Source organism: Priapulus caudatus, unplaced genomic scaffold (genome assembly GCF_000485595.1).
Source record: "Priapulus caudatus unplaced genomic scaffold, Priapulus_caudatus-5.0.1 Scaffold70, whole genome shotgun sequence".
Classification (NCBI taxonomy): domain Eukaryota; kingdom Metazoa; phylum Priapulida; class Priapulimorpha; order Priapulimorphida; family Priapulidae; genus Priapulus; species Priapulus caudatus.
Genome location: NW_014577131.1, coordinates 102776 through 129630, shown reverse-complemented (window position 1 = coordinate 129630; position 26855 = coordinate 102776). Strand labels below are relative to the sequence as shown.

Below are 26855 nucleotides of genomic sequence, written 5' to 3'. Positions count from 1 at the left end.
GTCAATGCAAGCGACTCGAGTTAGATTGGTTTCTGGGCGCGAACTACAGTTTTTGCAAATATTGAAATTAGTTACGGCCGTTAATGTGGCAAAAAGCGTACTAAATCAAAACACCGCGCGTGTCCGCGTGCGCGCGTGTTTGTGCGGCGTGTGCGTGTGACATGTGTGCGTGTGTGTCAAGTGTGTGTGTGATGTGTGTGTGCGCGCGCAAGCATTGGTGTGTGTGTGTGTGCGCGCGCGCGTGGATGTGTGTTTAGGTTAAAACTGAGAAATGTTATATTGAGAAGAAAAAAGGTCAATCTTCCTCGTATTTTCGTTGTTGTTCGGGGGCAGTGTTTGGAAGAGAGATGCATGTGCGAACTACAGCTGCACACATTCTACATTACGAAACACGCAGACGCACGCACACGCGAGCACATGTACACGCGTGTTCACAAATATGCACACACGCGCGCGCACGACGCACGTGTCGTTGACAAATGTTACAGCAACAGGGAGTGTATAACACAGAGTCTATAAGTTATATATAATAATATAATATATAATGTTTATATATAATTAGTATATATAATATATATACCTATATAATATATATATAGTATATGCTTATAGTTATAGTATCAGGAGTAAGATAATATAGGAACCTATATTATCTTTCTCCTGATAGTATCAATAGTACAATATATAATACACTATACACTTATCAATAATATTACCCGATAGATGGCGCGATATGGCTGTACCAAGAAATAAACAAGCTATGCATGTTTGGTGTTTATCCGGACCGTATCAAGAGCTTAGTAAATGAGTCTGGAAATCTGGAAATCCGAAATTCAACAGAGGTACTTCTACTTCTACTTCTACTTCTATACTGGACAGTCCGTAAGGAATAAACGTCCAGGGCTATAGCTAGCCATGGGGTGACATGTGACCTAGCTTGGGTACAGCCAGGTAGTTAGCCTTTTTTTTTAGCCGAATGGCGCTGAGGGTTACAACCAGAGTTTTTTTGCGTCCTCGGTGGTTCTTTTTCGTCCCCATTGGTCTTAGTATTACTATATTTACTAATACTGGAGACGGGACCGCCCTTTCTCCCGTGGTCATCCGAGCCGCGGGAGATTCACAGTCTCCAATGTTGAGAGCCAGGTTTTTACACCTTGAGAAAATTGTTCACTCACTGCCTCGGCCGGGGTTTGAACTCACAGCCTTCAGTGGACAGTATAGCTGATAGGGTCTATGTCCCCCAGGGTACTGCCGGAACGTACCCTGGGTACGGTCCAGTATACCGGAACGTACCCTGGTACTATCTAATATGTCGGACCGTATCTCGCCTACTCCACTAACGAGTCTAGGGAGTCGCCTACGCCTACTACCTAACCCTAACCCTAACCCTAACACTAACCCTAACCCTAACCATATCAGCTAGATAGTTACCAGGGTACGTTCTGGTATACCGGATTGTACCCAGGGTACGTTCCGGCAGTACCCTGGGGGAACATAGACCCTATCAGCGACAGTATACGTGGTACCATTACCAAGGTATAGACACCATGTTTAATGTTATAATGATATCTGTATCATATTTATGTATGTATCTATACTCCAATATTATTTACAGCACAATCATTAATCAAGGAGATATGTTAGAAATATATATCCCAACAAGATTGTCAATGTAATGCGCGAGTGTGGAGAGTGTGACAGTGGGACAGTGGACAGTGAGGCTCATAGGGTCTATGTCCCCCGGGGTACTGCCGGAACGTACCCTGGGTACGGTCCGGTATACCGGAACGTACCCTGGTACTATCTAATATGCCGGACTGTACCTCGCCTACTCCACTAACGAGTCTAGGGAGTCGCCTACGCCTATTCCCTAACCCTAACCCTAACCCTAACCCTAACCCTAACCATATCAGATAGTTACCATGCAGGGTACGTTTCAGTATACCGGACAGTACCCAGGGTACGTTCCGGCAGTACCCTGGGGGACATAGACCCTATGAGCGACAGTGAGTGTGTCTCACACAGATTCATTGCTTGAAACATCAAACAAGTAAAATGGATAGGTTGAAATATGGAATTATGCTAATAGAGAGACTTCTAGTCTTGCTGTGTAATTAATTTATATTTAAAAATGATTACAGGTTCCACTAGCTGACAGTTTTCACGAATCACGATAACTAGTCGCTCAAGTGCAAATGCCTGATCAAACGGGATCAATGTTGCTGCATCGATACTACAGGAACGTTCACCATGCACTCACAAATGCAAAATTGAGAGGCCTTCTGCTACTGATTGCCTGCTCGGCAATAGTGGTGCTTACTTACGCATCTTGGACCTTTCACCTTTTTGGGGAGAAGCAACCTGTTGTTGCTGATATCCAAAAGAGGTCTGTGGAAGAATTAAGGCAAGATTTCATGCCATCAGACAAATGGAGACAGAAGGATCTTCAAATGCACAAATCCAGAAAGAATACTGGAAACGTTAAAAAGGTGATCTAAATAAATCTTAAACCATTCAAGATTATGTGTTAATTTCACGTGTTTTCAGAAACGTTATTTTAGTTTGTAACGTTTGTGATATTTCGAATATCTTGTGAGAGAATATTTCATTTCTAATATTTTTTTCTATGCTGCGTGATGCTTTTTTTCAAATGGGTTGATAATGTGCTGTTTAAATATGGTGCTATTTTGCCAGTCATAAATTCTAAACTGTAATTAATAAAATAGAAATGAAAAGATTTAGGTTTACATCCTTTAAACATGGTTAATGTACTCTTGTCAATGTACACCCGATGATATTCTATTAACTGGTTTGCTTTCCAGCTCCTAATGTCGTTTACCACGGATTTTTACATGTTCTCAGGTAGGTGTGAAGCGGTATAAACCAACGTGGGAATCACTGGATGCTCGACCTCTACCTTCCTGGTATGATGAGGCGAAATTCGGCATATTTTTACACTGGGGCGTATACTCTGTTCCTGCGTATGTCTCAGAATGGTTCTGGTAAGTGTATGTATGTATTATAGTATATTCTGTGACTTTATTGAAAACATTGTTTGCACAGGAAACCAAAGCCTAGTTATAAAGTTTACTAACAAACCCCAAGTGCATTACAAAACTGTTACTATTTCAGACACTACTTCTAGTACATTCATTACTTTAGTTTACTTTCTAGTAATCTCTGTGGTCATAGCTAGCAGAGGGGGTGGGCAAGTGAGACAGTTGCCATCTCAGACCAATGTAGATACTATTACATTGTTAATGTCTAAGTGCCCACAATCAACTGCCAAAAATACAGACTACAGCTGGCTTTCCTTCCCCCTGGTAAAATGACTTGACAAAATTCCTGATCTCTCTTTCCATACTATTACAGGTGAAGAACTTTGTATGAACATGAGCTAGCACTTATAGACACTGTTGTGCCACTTTCAGGTATTACTGGAAAGGACCAAAGCCGTGGAGCAATGTAGAACGTTTCATGCAGCAGAATTACCCACCTGGATTTAGTTATGCTGAATTTGGGCCCAAGTTTACAGCAGAGCTCTTCAACCCTGTTCAGTGGGCCAACATATTCAATGCATCTGGAGCTCAGTAAGTAACTCTCGCTTCCATAGCAGTTATCATAAGCTGTTTTTGTATTTGGACTGTTGTGGCATGAATAAATAGTGACTATTGACTCTTTGGTATATGTACGATTCACGATATGCAGGTATGTGGTGCTAACGAGCAAGCATCACGAAGGATGGACAAACTGGCCCTCCAACTACTCATGGAACTGGAATGCAAAGGACAATGGCCCACACAGAGATTTGGTCGGTAAGCCGTCAGTTCTGCTCTGTGCAATTTCGTTTTGTTTTCTAGATTGAAGCTTATGGCAAAGCACACTTCTGAAGTCTACCTGTGACATTGCTTGTCGTCTTATGTTGTAGGGGAGCTTGCTACCGCTGTTCGCTCACATAGTCACATCCACTTTGGACTTTACTATTCCCTCTTCGAGTGGTTTCATCCACTCTACTTAAAAGATGCTGCGAGCAAATATAAATCTCAAGAATATGTCGAGGTAAATATCGTGTTTAGTTTACTTATAACAGTTCTGGCTCTCTTTCATTGATTGCATGTGTTGTAGTATGCATATCAGTACACATAGGGATAAGCAATGGACACCATAGCTGTGTATGCATATGAATCACCATCGAAAAGTATATCGTCATCTGCTTCTCTGAGCTTTGTTAATAGCAGATAGTCAGTCACTGACAGCAATCACATTTAGCTTTGCTTCTGTTAGTCGGTAAGCTGGCCACAACTTCATGAGATTGTCAACACGTACCGACCAGAGGTAGTGTGGTCCGATGGGTCTCCAGGACCAGTTGACTACTGGAAGAGTAAAGAGTTCCTTGCATGGCTCTACAATGATAGGTACGTAATGTTGAAGCGCTGTCGAGATGAATGAGCTGCACACACTTGGGGTTATGGTTAACAAGCTTACATTTTCTAGCAGTTGTCAGACCGTGTAGTATTTGAAATCAGTCCTTGTGCATTTATTCATGTTCTGTTTTATAGCCCTGTCAAAGACATTGTTGTGACTAACGACAGATGGGGAACTGGAGCGCCATGCAAACATGGTGGTTACTACACCTGCCACGATCGCTATAACCCAGGTGGGTCAGGACATTTCGTTTTGCTTAGCGATAGCTATCGAATCGTTACCATCGGCTTCTGATCAGAAGTAACTTCTTTGGAACCTTTTTACGTAAATATATGTGAATGGTTTTATTGTGTTTAGGCCATCCTCATTGGCATTACCTTTCTCGAGCTTTATATAATTGCTTGTGACCATAGGGAGTTTGCAAAACCACAAATGGGAAAACTGCATGACCATAGACAAACATTCTTGGGGTTACCGCCGGGATGCAAAGCTCGAGGACTACATGACCATTGAAGAGCTTATCGAGAATCTAGCTTCAACAGTGAGGTATCTATCCATTGCACGTAGCTTAACTTCTACATCCTAACAATGGTCATATTCTAAATATGATATCAGAATCACATCCCCTCTGATTGTAGTTCATTAGAATAAGAAGTTTCTGACTGATTTGAAATGAGCACAACTGAACTGTATGATTATCATCACACTTTACTCTATAAAACAAACTATCAAAGGTATGTTGCGACTATATTTATAATATTAAGAGCGTATTAAGAAGGCTTCTTAATACGCTCTTGATAATATATTCTTTATTCCGTGTTCAACATTTTGTGTATATTGTTTGCAGTGAAAGATTTAATTGCTGTTTGCATTTTATCGGTGTAGTATTATTGTATGTATATCAATTTTAGTTGTGGCGGAAACTTATTGATGAATGTTGGACCGACACATGATGGACGAATCATGCCAGTATTTGAGGAGAGATTGCGTCAGATGGGTCAGTGGTTAAACGTTAATGGGGATGCCATCTACAAGACAAAACCGTGGACATACCAGAATGACACCGTCACAACAGGAGTTTGGTGAGTTGTAGTCATGTGCAGTGCATTTTTTTTCATAATGAATTTTATTTCCAAAAGTATATATATATTGTACAATTTATTTTACACAATATTAACAATAGGGTATGTGCAGTGCGGTTGTTACTAATTATTTTATGCACAACGAATTGCGCAAAATTGTAAAAAAAAATTCTTCTGAGGTCGGTGATGTTAACCTTAATTTTACCCCATGTTTTCTTTAGGTACACCTCTAAAAAAGACACCACAGGCGACAATAATGTCTATGCAATCGTTCTGAAATGGCCAGAGAATGGTATACTGTCGCTCGGAGCTCCATGGCCTACTGAGATCACAAACGTCTCCATGCTAGGCTTTAGTGGGGATATCAGCTGGTCTGGTTCTGTGTCTAAGCAGGGTTTGAATGTCACATTCCCAAAGGTCTCTTTTAAGCAATTGCCATCGATGTGGGCTTGGGTGCTTAGGCTTCGAAGCCTACGCAACGGACGATGAACAATTGCATGTCGTACTCGAACTCGTACTCCTTATGCAATGGTCTGGGCGGGATCTGGGCTTTTATTCTACCTATGCTCTACTGACCAGGTGTAACTATATATTATCAAGAGCGTATTAAGAATTCAATTCTTAATACGCTCTTGATATTATGTTTATATATTTTTACTCACTCCTGATTATATATTAAAAATAAGTCAAAAGATGAGAAGATTGTGCCTCCAGATTGAGAGCACATGGCTAACAGATGGCACACTAGTAACTATGTGCATGAAACACTTGTATTGTCTTGTCAATATTTTCTACGATAACACTAACAGCGTCCGATTCAGTTTGTTTTCATAAAAAATGCAAAAAAAGTAATTCTGTTATCATTGTATGACTGTAATCCTTACGTAATGCGACACCAGGGGGCGATAGCAGTGTGTTAAATATGTCAGCCCCCAGCTGCAAATATTTAACATGATCTCTACTCGCAACCCATTCCATGTTTGGTGTTGATATATAAAGGTGAGTGGTAACTAAACCAATTAGTCACACAGTCTCGACATTGATAACCCGTGTTGCTGCAAATGTATACAAATTGCAATTTTGCATACTGTGTGTTGAATTTAAAATGAAATAAAATCTGGTTTTTGTACTACGCTAGGTCACATGCGTCTAAACAGAGGAATTGCTCCGACCTGTGATTGGAGGATAAAAATAGACCCCGCCCACTTTTCCATTTTTGGAGGATAAAAATAGAATTCGTGACGTTTCGTTTCACCGGTCATAGCCGCGCGTGCATATTTGCTAATTAATTAGTCTAATCGCGCTTCAATAGACTCAAATTTCACAGACGTGTTTTTCTACACGTACGAAGAACTACGTACTAGAACGTAGTAGAAGAAAGAACGTGCTAATTAATTAGTCTAATCGCGCTTCAATAGACTCAAATTTCACAGACGTGTTTTTCTACACGTACGAAGAACTACGTACTAGAACGTAGTAGAAGAAAGAACGTACTAGAACGAAATTTCTAAGACATGTGTCTATAATAGCTAGAATTTATAGAAATGTAACTCAAATCATTCGCTCCATATGATAGTTAGTACACGTTCCGGTGCAAATACACTTTATGACGTCCAGTATGGCGGCGCAGTATGGGGGCGCCGGTGCAAATACACTTTATGACGTCCAGTATGGCGGCGCAGTATGGGGGCGCCTAACCCTAACCCTAACCCTAATTCTAACCCTAACCCTAACCCTAATTCTAACCCTAACCCTAACCCTAACCCTAAACCTAACCCTAACCCTAACAATAGGGTTAGGGTTAGAATTAGGGTTAGGGTTAGGGTTAGGCGCCCCCATACTGCGCCGCCATACTGGACGTCATAAAGTGTATTTGCACCCACGTTCCTACCGGTCATAGCATAGCGTATGCGGCGGGAGTGGGCGGGGTCTATTTTTATCCTCCAATCACAGGTCGGAGCAATTCCTCTGTTTAGACGCATGTACTAGGTCTAGGGGCCTACAGTCTACACTACTACTAGTACTACTGCTAGTACTACTTTTCTACACTACAGTTTGCAGTGTCAGTACTGTAAAAGTGCAACATCGGGGTAAATGCGGTTCATGTAGTTTGAAGAACTCAACAGTGGTTTAAAATTTTTAGGAGGATCGTTTATTACAAGAAAATTGATAAGGTCAATAGTCAAATGGCTGAGGCAATTATTCGCGATCTTTTGATGTAAGTTTACAATAATGTTCATTTTCATACCTAATCCGAGTGTTTTCTAGCTCATCAAAACTCAGTCGTGAATTTATTTCCTAAAGGACTGGACGAAAGGTCTAAGCGAATGGACTGTCGTACCTCCAGCCTCGTAAATTGGAGATACGGCTGCCGTACCTCCGGCGACTACCTAAATTAATGCTAAAACCAAATGAATTATTAATTAATTGACGCTAAATACTAAATTGCATACAGAAATAACGTTTGGCATACCCTACAATTTTGGCCAAAAGACTCATACATGCTGCTAGCATTGATAGTCTATTAGATTTTTTTATTCCAGTACCTTGCTATTAACTTGTAATGATTCAAAGAATTGCATTCTTTCTTGATCTTTGGGAAACTGTTCCAAAGCTTAGGCCCGTAACTTAATAGTGACATGGTCGAGAGTATATTTCTCCCTTTTGCAGTATGTCATTACTAGTAAAGACTTGCTAAGTCACAATATTTAAATAAATTCTACATGGTAAACAAAACGAGGCAGTTTTTTGTGTTGGATTTTTCAACCGGATTGGTTTCAGAATCGGTAAATTTTTACGATCCAGAAGCTTGTCTTAGCTTGCTTCAAAATCATCGTAGACGAATTTCAAAGCTCTGTACTATGTACGTTCAAGTTTGATATTGTTCGTTGCACCACCAAAATGCAACACGCCAACACACAGTGGTTGAAATGCATTAATAATAAAGTATCTAAAAACTTACATCCAGGCTGCCTGATAAAGATAGTGGGCCAGTTTTTTGAGTAGGCCTACTTTCAGCTGAGCAGAAGGCTTTTCTTAGCAAAATTGGTTTACATGGTGAAGGAAACCCACCTGATCATCCATGCCAACTATATGTAATTTCATATGTTTCACTTATTGTATTAAAGGATGTTTGTTTTTCCTCTTCTTGCTTTGATTGTATATCACACACATTCAGTTTTAAGTGTGGCGGTGTCCTCACTGTACTTGTGTGGCATTACTTAAGATCTAGTAGGGTTTGCTTCCATCACTTTTGCTTCAAACCACAACCACAAATAATCGTTTGTCTCCCCGATATTTCGAAGACCTGCTATATTAACAATAGCAGTAGCAATATATAAGTATATAGCCAACATTGCACTATGGTGACGATGAGTAATTGCAATGGAAGCCATGGACATGGGACAGTGGGTAGCCTTTGAAAGGATAATAATATAAGCTGTATTGTATAGCACAATGTCTCCAAAACAAACAAAAAGTGTAGCAAAACCTCGCAATCACCCCTGGTACAACGAAGAGTTATTAGTAAAATTGAGAAAAATACTGTTCTTTAACCAGTGATCTAAATACCAGAGTAGAGACCTTGCCACATAGAATTTGCTAAATCGAGGCAAGCTGAGTCAATGCGCTTGACACTTTGTTTTGCATGGATGTGAAAGAATCAGACCTATATTCATTAGAAGTAGATATTGGAAATTCCTATTAGGTCATAGATTAGATGTTTAGACTAGATGGGATCGAGCTTATATTAGATTTCTATTAGAATCTTTATATATGATTTCTTATTGTCTATTATTCATCCAAACTGTTATATCATTCAATAAAAGAGGGTCGTGTAATGCATTCATGAATTATCTCAGTTTATCTGTGTCTATGAAAGTCCTTTTTGGTTAAATAAACTATATGCCATCAAACTTGTTGATGGAAAGACTCAGTGACATGTTAAACTGTTGTTGGTACATACCAGCATGCCAGCATGAATACTTCTGCAATGTATTAGCTTGCTTCTATTTTCTAGCTATTATGCATTTGAGTATTTATCGACCTATTTATCTATGGCATATGAACCATGCAAATGCACATTTGGATTCTTTTTCTTTACTATTGTTATGTATTTCTTTTTATTTAAATGAGTCACTGACTATTATTTTGTTATTTTTGTTGTCAAGAGTAAGATGGTAGGAACAAGAGTGTTATTGTGCTTCTTACCCCTATTCTTATGTAATATGATTTGTTAGTTGTATAGTGGCATTGCTTTGTGTGATTGATTAGTACGATATGCTAATTGCCCGTATGAACGTAGTTGGCCCCTTTGCTGTTTGGCTGCATACTTGCTCTTCTGGTATAAGATTGCTTTAGAGACAAAAGTAACTCTATGAGTAACAGCTAGGTCAATATTTCTCACGAATAACGCTTTCACTGAGAGAGCCTCTATGCCTGGTATTATTATCTGTGGTGCGGCCAACATTACATGTTCACATGTTAACATTCACATGTTAATGGCGTCTTGTTATACACGGGGGTATTTTCAGATGCCTAGCCATCCTTCTGGAGCGCATGCATGCATGGTGCTGTATATGGTTACACAAGGGGCATCGGTGCACATGCAGCCGTGAGGCAGGCAGGCCGCGCACAGATGACACGAGGTTAAACATAGAATCCGCATTTATACTGAGCGTCGTGGCAAGAGGCAGACAGCCGGTGAAATGTTTAGCGCTTTCGATAAGTATACATGACGTCGGCACTACTCTCGGCTGTCGTCTGCTGCAGTCGGCGCGTGTATAAGAGCCCCGTTGGCTTCCCGCCAGCCAGAGTCTAGAAAAACATCGCCATCATCGCTGTCTAAAAAGATGTTTGCGTAATTCTCGTTTTCGACTGTGTGCTTTTTCATGATTATGAAGGTAAGACGAGTGATTTGAACCGTGTGTGTGCGTACGTTTATACTTATTGCAATCTTTGCCGCATGCTTGTATTTTGTGAAGACTCTAAGAAATTAAGAGCTGTGTATCGCTCTGCGGTATGGGGATTAGTGTTTTATCACGTAAACCCCTCTAACACCAAACAGATTTTAACAACATGGTTGATGTCCGTGTACATGCGTGTGTGTGTGTGTGTGCGTGTGTGCGCGCGTGTATAGTGGTGTGCAAGCCTGGCTGTGTGTATGTGTACATGCGTGCGCGCGTGCTTGCATCCGTCTGTACGTCTGCTTTCGCGTGTGGGCAACTAATGACATTTTATAGATAGTTACTTCTGCCCGAACCAAAAAAGCGCGAGTGCTAGTGTTGACTTATTTCCTCTGGATCTTCCTCGTCGGCGTACATATGTTCGCGGCAGTATTTCTTGAGAGAAAAAAAATTAGGATTTTATTAATAGCAGACTCCGCTGTTGCCCCGTGATACATTAACCGAAACAAAATCGCGTCACTGACCCGAATTGATGGTGTTTCACCCGTATCGTGTATATATACTTCCCGAAGCCATGCGGTGGTGATGCTGCACGCTTGATCTTTATATATCAGAAGTAGATAATAGGGTTATATATGCTGTTATATATGCAAGCTACGTTGAGCTACGCGCCTATACGTACCAACCTAACATGCAGTAGCTTTATCGGCTTACTACCGTGTTACGTGCTCTAGCTGGAGTTTTCCCTTGGCCAAAAGTTTGCGAGCGTGGGCATCCGTTTCAAAAACGGTCGCGGCAGGAAAAAGTGCAAAATAGCAACGCACTACGTGAGAGGCGGTTGTACGTGTTTGGTTTGGCATCCTGGAACGCGTTTGGCACGCGTGTTATTGTACGTATGTTTTGTTTGTATATTATTAAGCGTGTAATAGGTTCTCTTTTACTGTTTTCTTAGCTTCTGCTGCTATTAGCTCTCAACGCGTATACGTGGCGTTTGATACATTATTTCTGACGGAAAATTGTTTACATTTTTATAATCTATATTACCAAGAACGTGTAAACTCTGAGTAAATGACTCTGAACTATATTTTTAGAAATGCTAGTTTCAGTAGTAGATTAATAATTCAGTTAAAATCAGGATATAAGGACCCAAGAAATCAATATTATAGCCGTAACAATGGTTATTCGTTAACACAAATTTATTATTATTTTGCCATTCACCCGTTAAATGTTTTTCCCACCTACTCGCAGTGCATTTACTATATATCTAAATATTTATATTATGTTTACCATTTTAGAACCAGAAGTACATAAAGTAGAGATTTTCTCATTCATATGCTCCTGTTAGCATTATTGCATCATAATATGTAAAAGAGCAAAATGATGACGGTGATGTTGATGATCGTGATGATGATGTGGTTTGTTTTGTTAGGCCTCATTCACTCATAGTTGCAAGCAGAGCGTTTAGAAGCAATGTCAGGTGGTGCGGACACCGCAGCAAATGGCTGTTACTCTGCTGGTGTAGATTACAGCGCTGGTCAGTCGCGTGATGCTCCCGCGTTTCCATGGAAACATGTGCACGGTTTTCTGCTGTAGACAAGTATTTTTTTTTTTAAATAGTGTGTGTGTGTGTGTGTTTTTCGAAAACAATAGTTTACATGCCAATTGAATCAACATACCGATTCGAGTTGGTTGGTTCTGCGATTGATAATTTAGAATATGTGTGTATGTTCTGCCGTGCCAGATCATTGGTGTGACTGCGTGAATAACTATTTTCCCAAATGCTTATTTACATGGCTTTCATATTGGCTTGGAGCTAAAACATTTAAGCCGTTTTCTTTTCCAATACCCGATACCTATTATAGCTAGGTTTGTCCCTGTTGTGATTTCTGCTTTCTAAGTTGGCTTTATTAGACCGCTGTGCATTTTGTACTAGTACAGTGCAATAATTTCATTTATTATAAAGCTGATATACAGCGGATTTAATGTATTTGGTCGTGGTTGATAGGTTTACACCAATTGCATCGTGTATATATGAAAGTTTTTGACGAAATAAAAGTGGTCCTAAACAACAGAATTATCGTATTGTAATTCGATTTTGTATGTAAACTATCGTAATAGAGATTCCTCCCATTCGAACTCGGTCAGTGGAAGATGGCTTTTTTTCTCTTTTTTTTACGTCTTTTGTTACTTGATATATGACCCTTATTTGCTTTCAGACGAATGGAGGGGCAGGGAGCTTGCCACCGATTCTTCCCTGGAGCAGGCCATGTACAGCTTGATTGACAATAAGATGTCTAAGAGTAGCCAGAATCCCCTCACGAGGGCGCTGCATGCAGCCGTTGAAGTAAATGATGTTGCACCGGTGGAGAAGCTCATACAGGAAGGTGCTGACCTCAGAGCCTACGTACATGGATGGACCCCACTAGGTGACGCTGCCGTGCTACACTATATTTTCAAAAAAGTACTCGATGGGTGTCACCAGGAGCACATCTAGATCTAACTTTATCACATAATTATCTCTCAAGTTTGATGGACGTGTTCCCGATATCACCCACATGAGCTTGAGGCAAAAGTTTTTCTGCTTTTCTGCCTGTGCGTATAATTAGGTTTAATAGCCAATCTCTCTAGTTCTTCTAACTGATATAGAGCTCTGAATTGATGACGTCACGGTGGCATGACAACGAACCCACTGGTTCTAAACAATCATATGCTCTGGTAACATTAACTGCGTGAAAATGGTGTCGTGTTTTGTACCCGATTGTAACCATCATTCTGAGAGTCATTATTGCAGTTTTTATAGATTTCCAAAGGATGGAAGTGAAAAGCAACGGAAAAAAATAAAAAATAACAAAATTTTATTTTATTTTATTAATTCAATATTGTAAGATCGACTTGCTACCGATGCTTTACCGCTGTCTACAGCGCACACACACTCGTGTTTTACGTACGCACAACATTTTCACGCAGTTAATGTTATGGAGCCAGTGGGTTGTGTAGAACCAGCCCGTACGTTGTCTTGACAACGTAACGTCACACTTCGGTACTCTATAGCGTCATGTCTATCACAGAGGTTTTAACGAAGACGCGTACGGCGCTCCACGTGGGCGGGCGCGGTCTAGACGGTCTAGTGCTATCACCAAAACCGCCGCCGCCGCGGCGACTGGCTGCGTACGTGGCAGGTTTTTACCAACCTCCTCACCCCGCGCTGCCCGTAGCGACGGCCCGTCGTGCGAGCACGTGCTGGCGTGGCCGTGCCAGTTTTTACACGTAGCTAATCCTACGTACACGTACATACTGGCCCCTGCTGCAGCGCGCCCATGCAGCAGCAAAGCAGCAGCAGCAAGAAATACTGGCCATGCAGTAGCAAAGCAGCAGCAGCAGCAAGCAATACTGGCCTTAATTAATTAATTAAATATTGTAAGATCGACTTGCTACCGATGCTTTACCGCTGTCTGCAGCGCACACACTCGTGTTTTACGTACGCACAACATTTTCACGCAGTTAATGTTATGGAGCCAGTGGGTTGTTTAGAACCAGTGGGTTCGTTGTCATGCTATCATGACGTCACACTTCGGTACTCTATAACAGATACTAGCAAGTAAACCCATTCAACTATGAAGGCACATGTTTTCACACGCTTTTCATGTGTTAGGTAAACGCATACCCGTATGAAAGCAGTGCATGTTTGACATTAGTAGATGCAAATGCGAATTTTACCATGTCTTTACGTGTTTACATATTCTTCTCATGTTTTCACATGGAATTTTCACGTGTTCGCATGTTTCTCGTGCGTCTACTTGTGTGTTTACGTGTGTTTTTCTCATGTGTTTACGTGTTTTCTCCCACGTGTTAACGTGTTTCTCCCACGTGTTTATGTGTTTTCTCCCACGTGTTCACGTGTTTTCTCCCACGTGCTAACGTGTTTTCTCACACGTGTTTTACCCACGCGTTTACGTGTTTTCTCTCACGCGTTTTCGTGTTTTTCGTCGCGCAGGTAAGGCGGCGCAGCGCGGCAACCTCGGCGTCGTGAGGGCGCTGCTAGGCAACCGCGCCGTCGTCGTCGACCAGCTCGACTTCTACGAGCGCACGGCGCTGATGTACGCCTCCGAGCACGGCCACCGCGACGTCGTCGACGCCCTCATCGAGCGAGGTAAGTGCCCGGTCCTCGGCGGCTACGCTCGGTCCTCCGCCGCTGCGAAGCCCGGCCCTCCGCGACGACGCCAGGTCCTCGGCGGCTACGCCCGGTCCTCCGCGACGACGCCAGGTCCTCCGCGACGACGCCAGGTCCTCGGCGGCTACGCCCGGTCCTCCGCAGCGATGCCCGGTCCCCCGCGGCGATGCGCCCGGTCCTCCGCGGCGATGCGCCCGGTCCTCCGCGGCGATGCGCCCGGTCCTCCGCGGCGATGCGCCCGGTCCTCCGTGCCGATGCCCAGTCCTCCGCGGCGATGCCCAGTCCTTCGCGGCGATGCGCCCAGTTCTCCGCGGCGATGCGCCCGGTCCTCCGCACCGATGTCCAGTCCTCCGCGGCGATGCCAGGCCCTCCGCGGCAATGCCAGGCCCTCTGCGGCAATGCCAGGCCCTCTGCGGCAATGCCAGGCCCTCTGCAGCGATGCCAGGCCCTCCGTGGCAATGCCAGGCCTTCCGCGGCAATGCCAGGCCCTCCGCGGCGATGCCAGGCCCTCCTCGGCAATGCCAGGCCCTCTGCGGCAATACCAGGCCCTCTGCAGCGGTGCCAGGCCCTCCGCGGCAATGCCAGGCCCTCCGCGGCGATGCCAGGCCCTCCGCGGCAATGCCAGGCCCTCTGCGGCGGATGCCAGGGCCCTCCGGCTGGCGATGGCCAGTCCCTCCGCCACCGCGGATGCCAGGCCTCGCGGCGGATGCAGCTTCCGCGGATCATGCAGGCTCGCCGGCGATGCCGTCTCGCGCGATGCGCCAGTCTCCGCCCGCAATGTTCCAGTCCTCTGCCTGCGATGCAGTCCTCCGCGGCGATGCAGGCCCTCCGCGGCAATGGCCAGGCCTCCGCGGCGGGATGCCGAGTCGTCGGGGCGATGCGCCCAGTCTCAGCGCCGATATCCAGTTCTCGCTTGCCGATGCCAGCCTCCGTGGCGATGCCGAGGCCTCGCGGCAATGCCAGCCTCCGCGGCGATGCCGGCCTCCGCAGGACGCTCGGGTTTTGTCCCTTCGCCATGACGCCCGGTTTCTGTGGCGTTCAGGCGCGTTCGCCAAGTCGGTGGTGGTAGGTTGGCGTAGGGTAGTTCAGGGCACAACTCTCAGGTTGGCTCTTGGTACACTGTTTGGCATTGAGGTGTTCTCAGGCACTTGTTGGTTTAGGTGCTCTCAGGCATCTCAGTCTGCGGCCATTGACAGCGTTGCTGCGGAGTACGTGTAAAGTATCAGTGGGATCTAGGTGCATAAAACATTGATTCATGTTCCGGCCAGCAGCATTGCAGATATGCTCAGCTCTGAAGTGATCTCTAAAAGTAAAGAGAGTGATGCAAGCTCGGGTCATGTCACAGCGGGCAGGCGTTGTTAGGCCAAACTTGAGGTATCAGAGCTCAGAGCGCACCTAATTTCAGTTGTGTCCTTTTAAGTGCATCCAAACGAAGGATGACAAATTGTTGCGCTAGGGTTGATTGCTAGATTACATTTTCCTGTTGTGATTCATTGATTGCTGAGTTGTGTGCGTTTCTTGATTTCCATCGGATTTCGGCGTAACTTCAGTGTCGATTGTATTTGTATTATCGCTGTATAGTTTCTTGACCTATACAGGCCTTACTATGTTGGTTGTTCATGTTGTCAAAATCTCTAGAGAGTAGCGGTGCAATCTTCGCACTGTTGTTCTTACACAGGTTGCAGGCTTTGACATGGGAGATGTGATAATGACTGACGCTGTCTTCAACTGCCAGGTCTTGAGATATCGTTAAGTGTGCCTGCTTAAGGCTGGAAGTAAATCCAGGGCAAGACGCTTTGACACGAGGTATAGTAGCTGTTTATGGGTCTGTCTGCAAAAAGAGGAAGATATATCCTCAGGCACCGTTTTTGTCAGCACAACCGATTGCAGCAGCACGTGCCTCAAAGTTATTTATAGTTTACGGCTCAAATTAGGCATTCTAGGACGACTACCGGTTACCACTGGACATTACCACCGACATTACCCCCCGCCGGGAAATACCACAGCGCGTTACCAACCCGGACAAGTTACCACCAGGACAATTCACACCGGACAATTACCACCGCGTACATTACCCACCGGACAATTAACCACCAGACAAATATTACCCACCAGGACAATTACCACCAGAAATTACCCCAGAGACAGGTACCATCAGGCAATATTAGCCACCAGGAAATTACACCTAACCTTCCAATAAGGGGGAAATTCCCTTTACCGTAAATTTTTGTCTGCTGCAATTAATAATTATGTCTGGAAAGAGAGAAATGGCCTACCCCATGTGTGTCAGAGAACGCGGCGTTGATAATGGGGACGGACGGAGAGGGAGGTCGCCCCTACCGTCTATAATGACGGGAATGTTGGTATCCCCAATGATCTTGTCTGGCCATGTACGTTATGTTATGTAAACTGTTAGTGTGTGCTGTGTTGCTGCAGGAGGGTCGTAAATCGGGGGGGAGCACCACCCGCTCTGAAGGAGGGGGGGATTGGCCTGTACACAATCATCCCCCTGAAAATCACAAAAAAAAAAGAAAAAAAAAATAGCCAAAAGTATCTTTTCAACATCAAAACACGTGAAATTGTGAAGAAATTGCAATTCTTACTGTGTTTTTATAAATGCTATTAGATTACTATAGTAAATAACTGTGTACATTCTGAAAGTCATGAAAGTGTTTGAATCCTAACTTGCAGGGTTGGAGTCTATGGGTTGAGATTACTTTATAGACATGAAAATATGCCCATAGGATATGCCTCAGATGTGCAGGAAAATTGGCTTTTAATATTTCAAATTGTACATGCCTACGGCACGTGCCAAACGTCAGTTTGTCAAAATTTGGCATCTGTGCGTGGATGTATGTAGTGCATGTTAAATGTATGTACGTGTGTTTGTGTGTGTGTGTGTGTGTGTGTTTGTTCGTTTGTGTGTGTATGTGTGTGCATTGCGTGCATGTGTGTGCTTTTTTCTATGTGTGTGTGTATGTGTGTAGTGTGTTGCGTGTGTGTGTGTGTGTGTGTGTGTGGTGTGTGTGTGTGTTGTGTGTGTGTGTGGTGTGTGTGTGTGTGTGTGTGTTGTGGTGTGTGTGTGTGTGTTGTGTGGTGTGTGATGTGTGTGTGTGTTGTGTGTGTGTGATGTGTGTGTGTGTGTGTGTGTAGTGTGTAGTGTGTGTGTGTGTGGTGGTGTGTGTGTGTGGTGGTGTGTGTGGTGTGGTGTGTGTGTGTGTGTGATGTGGTGTGTGTGTATGTTCGTGCGTGCGCGATTCGCGCCGACGTGGGCGTAAATGAATTGTGGGTGGTTGCTCGTGCTAGTATGTGAGGGCTATCGCCGCATCCCCCATCTCGCGTAGCGGACTAGCTCTGGTCTACATGATGCTGGGGATGTGATAGTGTTTCCTCATTTTTCTTTGTTGATTGCGTTCAACTCGTGAAAGCGCGACACGTACACGTGGCGATGCGCTGCGTGTGTATCGTCACGATGCTGGCGCGTGCCAAGTGTGCGTGGTGCAGTACACTGTGCCGTGCTGTGTGGTCGCACGTACACGTGCAGGTGCGTGGTGTGGCATGTACACGGTTGCGTGCGTGCGTGCATGTGCACGTGTGTGTTGCGTGTGGGTGCAGTACACGTGCGATGCGTCCGTGGTGCAGTGCGTGCGAATGTGTGCGTGCGGTGTCAGTACAGTGCGTGGTTGCGTGTGTACGCTACCGGGTGTGCGTGCGTGGTTGGTGCCGACAACGTGCGTGGGTTAGTACCGTGCGTGGCGTGCGTGCATGTTACGTGTGCGTGGGTGTCGTGTGCAGTAGCACGTGCGTGTTAGCGACGTACACTGTGCGTGCGTGGTGCATGTGCATGTGCGTGCGTGGTTGTGTGGCAGTACAAGTACGTGCGTGTGCACACGTGTCGTGCGTGTGTCGACGTACACGGTGCGTGCGTGCGTGCACGTTGTAGTCACGGGCGCGCGGGTGTGTAGTACACGGGCGCGCGGTGCTTGTGTACGTACACGGAGGCGCGGTGCGTGTGTAGTACACAGGTGCGCGCGTGACGTGCATGTGCACCGTGCGCGTGCGGCTGTGTGCAGTCACGTACGTGCGTGCGTGTGCACGTGTGGCCGTGGCGTTACCTTAGCGACCCTGAAAAATGTTCGACATGTACGTGTGCATTCGGTGGCTGTGGCTTCGCTCCGCTGCTGAATGCGCAGGTGAAGGCGATAATTGCGATATGAACTTCAAATCGGGTATCGGCGAATGGTCGAAATAAGTCAAAATATCGGCAGTATCAGTGGAATGTTGAAGTTGAAATATGAAATCATTGAAGTTTGGTTCGTAATGATCATCATTACGTACGGTGTTGTGTGGGGGGGGCTAGGGTAATCGTCCGGGGGTGGGGGTAATTGTCTGGTTGGGTACATTGGTCGGGTGGATATTGTTCCGGGGCGGAGAACGGTAGTTGTCCTAGTGGGTAATTGTCCTGGTGGGTAATTGTCCGGGTGGGTAATTGTCCTGGTGGGTAATTGTCCGGTGGGTAATCGTCCGGGTGGGTAATTGTCCTGGTGGGTAATTGTCCGGGGGGTAATTGTCCGGTGGGTAATTGTCCAGTGGGTAGTTGTCCGGATACGCAAAATTAGTGTGTATTTAGTTTTACTGATAAATGCATACATTTCTTTATTGAACTTAAGATCTTTAGTAGTGAAGCAGTTATGAGCCACTAATATATTTAACCGATGGACTCTGATGGTTTGTCATATCAATTATCAAGGATTCTGTTTTCTTAAGACTAAGATTAACTGATGTTGTCATTTAATTTTCCAGTGAACGTTTAACTCCCTTGCACTGTGCATGTGGACGAGGCTTTACAGGGATCGCGAAGAAATTGCTCAAATATGGTGCTAAAGTAAGTTGTGCAAAACGTTTTGCAATGTGGTTTTACTCGTTGTTTTACTTCGCTCAACAGTCTTGCAGTTATGAGTTGCTGGATGCAATAATAAAATTTGTATTCTACATTATCGTAGGTAGATTCCCTCGACTATAGCAAGAAGACTCCACTTCATGTTGCAGCCATCAGAGGGCACCACGAGGTGGTGGAACTTCTCATTGAACATGGAGCCAATATCAACTTGGCATACACTAAAGGTAGAGCTGCAATTTTCTTAAACTTTCAAGTAGTTTAAGATTAGAAAGAATGACTGCACACTTATGTGCAGTATGCACTTATGCTTAGTATATGCACATAGCGTCGTTGTACGTACGTCAGTTGTAATATTTTATACGTGGCTGTGTTATTTCTAAAAAAAGGTACTAAAATTATCAATGGAACTGCACCAGTCAAATTGCTGACGATATTACTGCTGGTAATGCGCTTAATGTGGGACTATCAACAGTAGATATATGACCACATTTAATCATGTTGCTATATCTATATCTACAGTTTCACTCACTCTTCATAAAGCTCTGCAATGATTGTATTTCGCAGATCATACACCACTGTTTGAAGCCGTGTGGCAGAACGACATGGAAATGGTGCGAATGCTTCTGCAAGGTGGTGCCGAGACCAGACACTGCGCGCTGGTGCACAACGCCATCTCTCACAGGAATATCGAGCTAGTCGACATGCTCGTGAAAGCAGGTGAGCGTGTATGTGTAAGTACGTGTCTGTCACTTGTGAACATTTCCGTCACGACTCGCTCACGTTTTGTTTCCGCACGTGCAGTTGTGCACCTAGTGAGAATCGAACTACTGCCAGATCCCAGACGGTCCTAGATCTGTGGTCACACCGAGTTTAGGTTGAAGCTGACATAGCTATGGTTGGAACGAAGGACCCATTGTCTGAAACATATAAAAGAAGTTACGACGTCCCAAGTCTAAAATGTCTTACCGCTTGGAGTGAAGTCTTGTGTGACATCTTATACCTATATAATAGCAATAACTACATATTTGTGATGTTTCTGACTACTGGGTCCTAGTACACAGCATGCTTTATCTAACCATGCCAGTGCACCAAGTCAACCCATGTTACCGGGCGGTGGGTGATAAACTAGCTTGTGGTTTTAGATTGGAACATCGTGCACTAGAACGCGCTAGACTGTAAACAACAATTTCTTATTTCCTGCTGGGCCTTATTGAATGGAATTTCAATTTTGCAATATCCACTGACGTTTTACTTTAGTAGGGCTCATAGGGTTTATGTCCCCCAGGGTACTGCTGGAACGTACCCTGGTCACTATTTGATATGGTTAGGGTTAGGATTAGGGTTAGGTTTAGAGTTAGGAAGTAGGCGTAGGCGACTCCCTAGACTCGTTAGTGGAGAAGGCGAGGTACGGTCCGGCATATTAGCTGCTAGAGGAGACGGCGGTACCAGGGTACGTTCCGGTATACCGGACCGTACCCAGGGTACGTTCCGGCAGTACCCTGGGGGACATAGACCCTCTCAGCTTTAGTAGGCGAATATTGACACAAGATCAATAGACGTGTTATGCTAACAGACCACGTAGTACACAATGTCATCAAAGCAAGAGTTTGGACAGAAATAACATTTTATGATGTGTACAATGTGCTGAAATCTCACAGCTGGTTAGAGGAATGTAGAATTAGAGGTTTTTAGGACGTATTTTAACTCGATTCTCAACTGTTCCATGTAAGATTAGCTGCATCCAAAACTGGTGCGGTGTATCAGTTATCCCAACGTTTCCTTCTCGTATTAATACTTTTCAATATTCGCCGTCGATTTGTGCTAGGAATCTACAACCGGATATACAAACGTATCTCTCGATCCCACACTACCGGTACAATAATGCTGAGTGCGAACGTAGTTTGTGTAAACACATGAATCCCCCCCCTCACCCCCACCCGTGTGTGTGTGTGTGTGTGTGTGTGTGTGTGTGTGTGTGTGTGTGTGTGTGTGTGTGGACACGTGCGGTGCGTGGGTCGGACGCGTGGTTTGGTTACCGGCGCGCTTGCATTTGCCGTGTGACTCATTTTTGCCGGATGTTTGCACGTCCTGTCGGCGTCTCTCTGATGGTGACGCGGTGCACCAGCCTAATGCCATTTTGTAAAAAATAACGCGCCCGTCGCGGCGGCTTTCTCATCGTCAATGTTTCCACGAATCAACATCGCAGCTGATATACTCGCATCGCGCGCTCACACGGCGCGTACTACGTTTTTTTTCCCCGCGTCTCGGCGATACTTATATCTCCCGTCAGTGCGCTTCGCGAAGATTCTCGTTAATGAGAGCTTTCGAGAGAAAAATTGCAAGATAAATGCTGCTGCGGGTAAGGCGTCATCGGCTGCATGGTTGCGCGCGCGGGACAAGACAGGAAGGTCGTAGGTCGCGTCGTCCTAACCTGTGGGCCGTGTTGATAGGTAAACCTCACGCTCCACGCCCGACACGTTCACCCACTCCTCGCTTCTCCGTTCATTGCATCGCTCTAGTTCGTCTGTCTGCCGGTTCACTGCGTATGTAATTGTAGTATTAATACCACGAACATATCTACAGTTTCAGGAGTGAATAAAAAAAATTCGTTTTTGTTTACGCCTGATAGTATGGATATGTTCATGACGTTGCTAGTATGGGGCGCCAAGTGTCGCATGACTGATTTCGTTACGAAATCAAGTCTACAAAGTGATTTCGTTACGAAATCAACTACTGCGAGTGATTTCGTTACGAAATCAGCTACTGCGAGTGATTTCGTTACGAAATCACTGTGTAGACTTGATTTCGTTACAAAATCATTGATTTCGTAACGAAATCAGTCATGCGACACTTGGCGCCCCATATGTTAGTGGTGTGTTCGTGAGGTGATCACGCATTCGTGTGTGACCTTTCGGCTCGTAGATTTTTTGACGTTGTCTTTTGCTGATGATTTATTTAAACAAACGTCCCAAATAGTAATTAGCTATTGTATAACTTTTAAATATATGACATGTTGCATTGTTTCATAATCTACTCTGTCGGAGTTCATATATATAATACACGTTTTACACTCGAATAAATACCGAATCTATCAAGTTACATCGTCATGTGGCATAGTGTAATTTGATGAATTAATATAATTTTGAATTAATTTATTGTAATTAATAATTCTCTTGAAAGAGTTCCTCCGCTGCGATGCCAGTCCTCCGCGGCGATGCCAGGCCCTCCGCGGCAATGCCAGGCCCTCCGCGGCGATGCCAGGCCCTCCGCAGTGACGCTCGGTCCTTCGCCATGACGCCCGGTCTTCTGTGGCCGTCAGGCGCGTTCGCACAAGTCGGTGGTGGTAGGTTGGCCGCTCAGGGTAGTTCAAGGGACACAATCTCTCAGTTGGGTGCTCTTGGCTACACTGTTTGGCATTTAGGTGTTCTCAGGCACTCTGTTTGGCATTTAGGTGCTCTCAGGCACTCTCAGTCTGGCATTTACAGGTGCTGGAAGTACGTGTAAGTTCCAGTGGGCTCTAGGTGCATAAACATTTGATTCATGTGCGCCAGCAAAGCATTGCCAGATATAGCTCAGCTCTGAAGTGATCTCTAAAACGTAAAAGAGTGCATGCAAGCTCTGTCAGTCACCAGCGGGCAGGGTTCTAGGCCAAACTGAGAGTATCAGAGCTCAGAGCGCACCTAAATTTCATGTTGTGTCCCTTTAAGTGCATCCACAACAAGGATGACACAATTGTCTGCCCGTGATTGCTAGATTACATTCTTCCTGTTGTGATTCATTGATTGCTGGTGTCGCGTTCTTGATTTCCATCGGATTTCGGCGTAAACCTTCAAGTGTCGAATTATTGTATTTATCGCTGTATATTTCTTGCTATACTAGGCCTACTATGTTGTCTGTCATGTCTGTCGCACACATCTCTAGAGAGTAGCGGTGCAATTCTCGCACTGTTGTATCTCTAACGACAGGTTGCAGCTTGGACATGGGAGATGGTGATAATGCAACTGCGCTGCATCTTTCAAGCTGCCAGGGTCATGAAGATATCGTAGCTGTGCTGCTTAAGGCTGGAAGTAATCCAAGGGCAAAGACCTCTTACACGAGGTATAGTCAGCTGTTTATCGTCTGGTCTGCAAAAAGGGAGGAAATAATTCCTCAGGCACCGTTTTTGTCAGCACCCACCCGATTGCGCAGCACGTGCTAAAGTTATTTATAGTTTACGGCTCAAAATTAGGATTCTAGGACAACTACCGGTTACCCACTGGACAATTACCCACCGGACAATTACCCCCCGGACAATTACCCACCAGGACAATTACCCACCCGGACAATTACCCACCAGGACAATTACCCACCCGGACAATTACCCACCGAATAATCTGATATGAACAAACATCAGTAGTCCATCGGTTAAATATATTGAGGTGGCTCATAACTGCTTCACTACTAAAGATCTTAAGTTCAATAAAGAAATGTATGCATTTATCAGTAAAACTAAATACACACTAATTTTGCGTCATCCAGGACTAAAGTCATACGCCACTGACAATTACCCACACCCCCACACGACAATATACCGCACCCCGGACAACTTACCGCTACAGGACAATTACCCACCCCGCGGCACAATTACCTCAGCCACCGGACATTACCCACCAGACCGATTTACGCCACAGGAGACAAATTACCCACCAGGCACATTTACCACCAGACAAATTACCCACCTAGGACAACTACCTGCACGACAGCGATCAATGTACCCACTAGGACAAACTACCCGCCCGGACAATTACCCACCCGGGACAATTACCCACCAGGAACAATTACCCGCCACCCCCCGGACGATTACCCCCAAGCCTGCCCCCCCCACACACACCGTACAGTAATGAGATTCATCTTAACGAACCAACTTCATCGAGTTTCAAGTTTTCAACTTCAAACCATTCACTGATACCTGCCGATATTTTGACTTATTTGCGAGCATTTTCGATACCTCCGCGATTTTGGAAGTTCCATTATCGCAAGTATCCGGCCTTCGCACCTGCCGCATCAGCAAGCGGTGAGCGAAGCCAGAACAGCCACCAATCAGACACAGCATACATGTCGAGACATTTTCAGGGTCGCATAGGGTAACGCACGCATCACGTGCGCTACCGCACCAGCGTACGTTACGTGCACACAGCCACGCACAGCACGTGCAGCATGCCACGCACATGCGCGCACGTGTACGTAGCACACGCACAGCGCGCCCCGTGTACGTACACAAGCACGCGCGCCTCCGTGTACGTACACACGCACGCGCGCCGTGTTATCGTACACACGCACGCAAGCACGCACGGCAAGGTACGTACACACCGGCACGCAACGCACGTGTACGTGCACACGCACGTACTTGTACGTGCACACGCGGCACACGCACGCACATGCACAATGACCGCAGTGGCACAGCACGTGTACGTGCAGCACGCAGGACGATGCCAGCAGGCACCGACTACGCCGCACAGTGACATGCCGCACGCACGCGACGTGTACGTGACCACCACGCTGTTATGACGTACGCACGACGTCACACGGACGTGTAGTACACACGCACGCAGCACGTGTACGTGACACGGACACGCACACAACGCAGCACGGCACACCCACGCATCCGCTGCAAACGCACGCTGTACGTGCACACGACACGCAGCACACACGTGGCACATGCACGCACCAGCTACGCACGTGTACGTGCACACGCGCCGCACGCACGTGACGTGCACACACCACGCACCGCACGTGTAGCGCGTGCACTACGGACACTTGCACGCCCGCACGTGTATCGTACACACGCACGGCAACCCACGTGTAGCCAGCTGTCGCTGCCTTTCACGAGATGTTGAACGCAGATGCATACCAAGAGAAAATGAGGACCCACCTATCAACATCCCCCCGCAGCACTGCCACTGCTAGACAGAGCTAGTCCGTACCGGGAGGAGGGGGGGGATGGTCCGGCGATAGCCATCCATACTAAGCACCCGAGCCACAAAAGCCCACATTATTTACCGCAGAGCGCATCGATGCGCACGCACGAACCATACAGCACGACACACACATCACACACACACACACACACCACACACACCACCACACGACCAGCCACACACACACATGCCACACACACACAACAGCACACACACACCACAACCATACACACACCAGGCCAAGTTAGTCCGAAAAACTGCACACACACACACACACACACAACACACACACACACACACACCACCACACACACACACACACACGGCGGACACACACACACACAGGCCACCACACAACACACACACACACACACACACACACCACACAACACACAGAGCGCACACACAGCACACAATACAGCCAAATACATACACACAAAGTGCATCGCACGATGCACACACATACACCGCCACAAACGAACAAAGCACACACACACACACACCACACAAACACACGTACACTACATTTATACATGCATACCATACATGCACGCACGATGCCAAATTATTTGATACAACTGTAGTTTGGCACGTGCTCGTAGGTCATGTACAATTTGAAAATATTTAAGCCATTTCTGCCTTGCAATCTGATGGCATACTATGGCCATATTTCATGTCTGATCAACTAGTATCGTGTCCAACCCTAGACTCAACCGCTGCAAAGTTAGCGATTCAAAACAGCTTTTCATGACTTTTCAGAGAGTAGTACACAGTAGGTCTACTAATAGTATGAATGAACATGTATTAAAACAAACAGGTAAGAATTGGCAATTTCTCACAATTTCACGTGTTTTTGTATTTTGCAACGATACTTTTTGGCTATTTTTTTTTCTTGTTTTTTTGTGATTTTCATGGGGGGGATATTTGTACAAGGCCATCCCCTCCCTGCATTCAAGAGCGGGGGGGTGCATTCCCCCCCGGGCAATTTACAGACCCTCCTGGCACACACTGGAATCACAACAAACAGTTACATACACATAATCGTAGGCAATGGCCGAAGGAGCCAAGATCAATCTTGGGGATATCATACATTTCCGTCATTATAGGACGGGTGGAGGGGGCGGACTCCCTCCGCTAACGTCCCAATTAATCGAACGCCGCTTGTTCTCTGAAACATGGGTACGGCATTTCTGCTCTTTCCAGACATAACGTACATTATGTATTGGCAGCAGACAAAATTTACGGAAGGGGGGAAATTTCCGCCTTTATTGAGGTTTAGGACTGGGTAATTGTCCTGGTGGTCAATTGTCCTGGTGGGTAAAACTGTCGGCTGGTGGGTGAGATTGGTCCTGGTGGTAATTGGTCCTGGTCGGGTAATTGTCGCTGTGGCTAATTGTCCGGGTGGGTAATTGTCCG

At 45.4% G+C, this 26855-nt stretch overlaps 2 protein-coding genes across 2 annotated transcripts in view; both read left to right on the top strand.

Annotated features, from left to right (window-relative positions):
- Positions 1 to 741: 741 nt before the first annotated feature.
- LOC106821364 (alpha-L-fucosidase-like) lies at positions 742 to 6479 on the top strand. Its single transcript, XM_014826128.1, has 11 exons — positions 742 to 842; positions 2142 to 2489; positions 2863 to 3002; positions 3432 to 3590; positions 3709 to 3815; positions 3929 to 4059; positions 4285 to 4415; positions 4560 to 4657; positions 4839 to 4971; positions 5337 to 5507; positions 5729 to 6479. The coding sequence occupies exons 2-11, from the start codon at positions 2196 to 2198 to the stop codon at positions 5994 to 5996; spliced, it is 1632 nt and encodes a 543-aa protein (XP_014681614.1). The 5' UTR covers positions 742 to 842; positions 2142 to 2195; the 3' UTR covers positions 5997 to 6479.
- A 5402-nt stretch (positions 6480 to 11881) lies between these two features.
- LOC106821350 (serine/threonine-protein phosphatase 6 regulatory ankyrin repeat subunit B-like) overlaps positions 11882 to 26855 on the top strand; it is an 18217-nt gene continuing 3243 nt past the window's right edge. Inside the window, exons 1-8 of the mRNA XM_014826113.1 lie at positions 11882 to 11945; positions 12628 to 12795; positions 14406 to 14561; positions 15625 to 15752; positions 16351 to 16388; positions 19386 to 19467; positions 19586 to 19706; positions 20047 to 20199. Coding sequence (XP_014681599.1) covers positions 11882 to 11945; positions 12628 to 12795; positions 14406 to 14561; positions 15625 to 15752; positions 16351 to 16388; positions 19386 to 19467; positions 19586 to 19706; positions 20047 to 20199 — 910 coding nt within the window. The remainder of the gene's footprint in view (positions 11946 to 12627; positions 12796 to 14405; positions 14562 to 15624; positions 15753 to 16350; positions 16389 to 19385; positions 19468 to 19585; positions 19707 to 20046; positions 20200 to 26855) is intronic.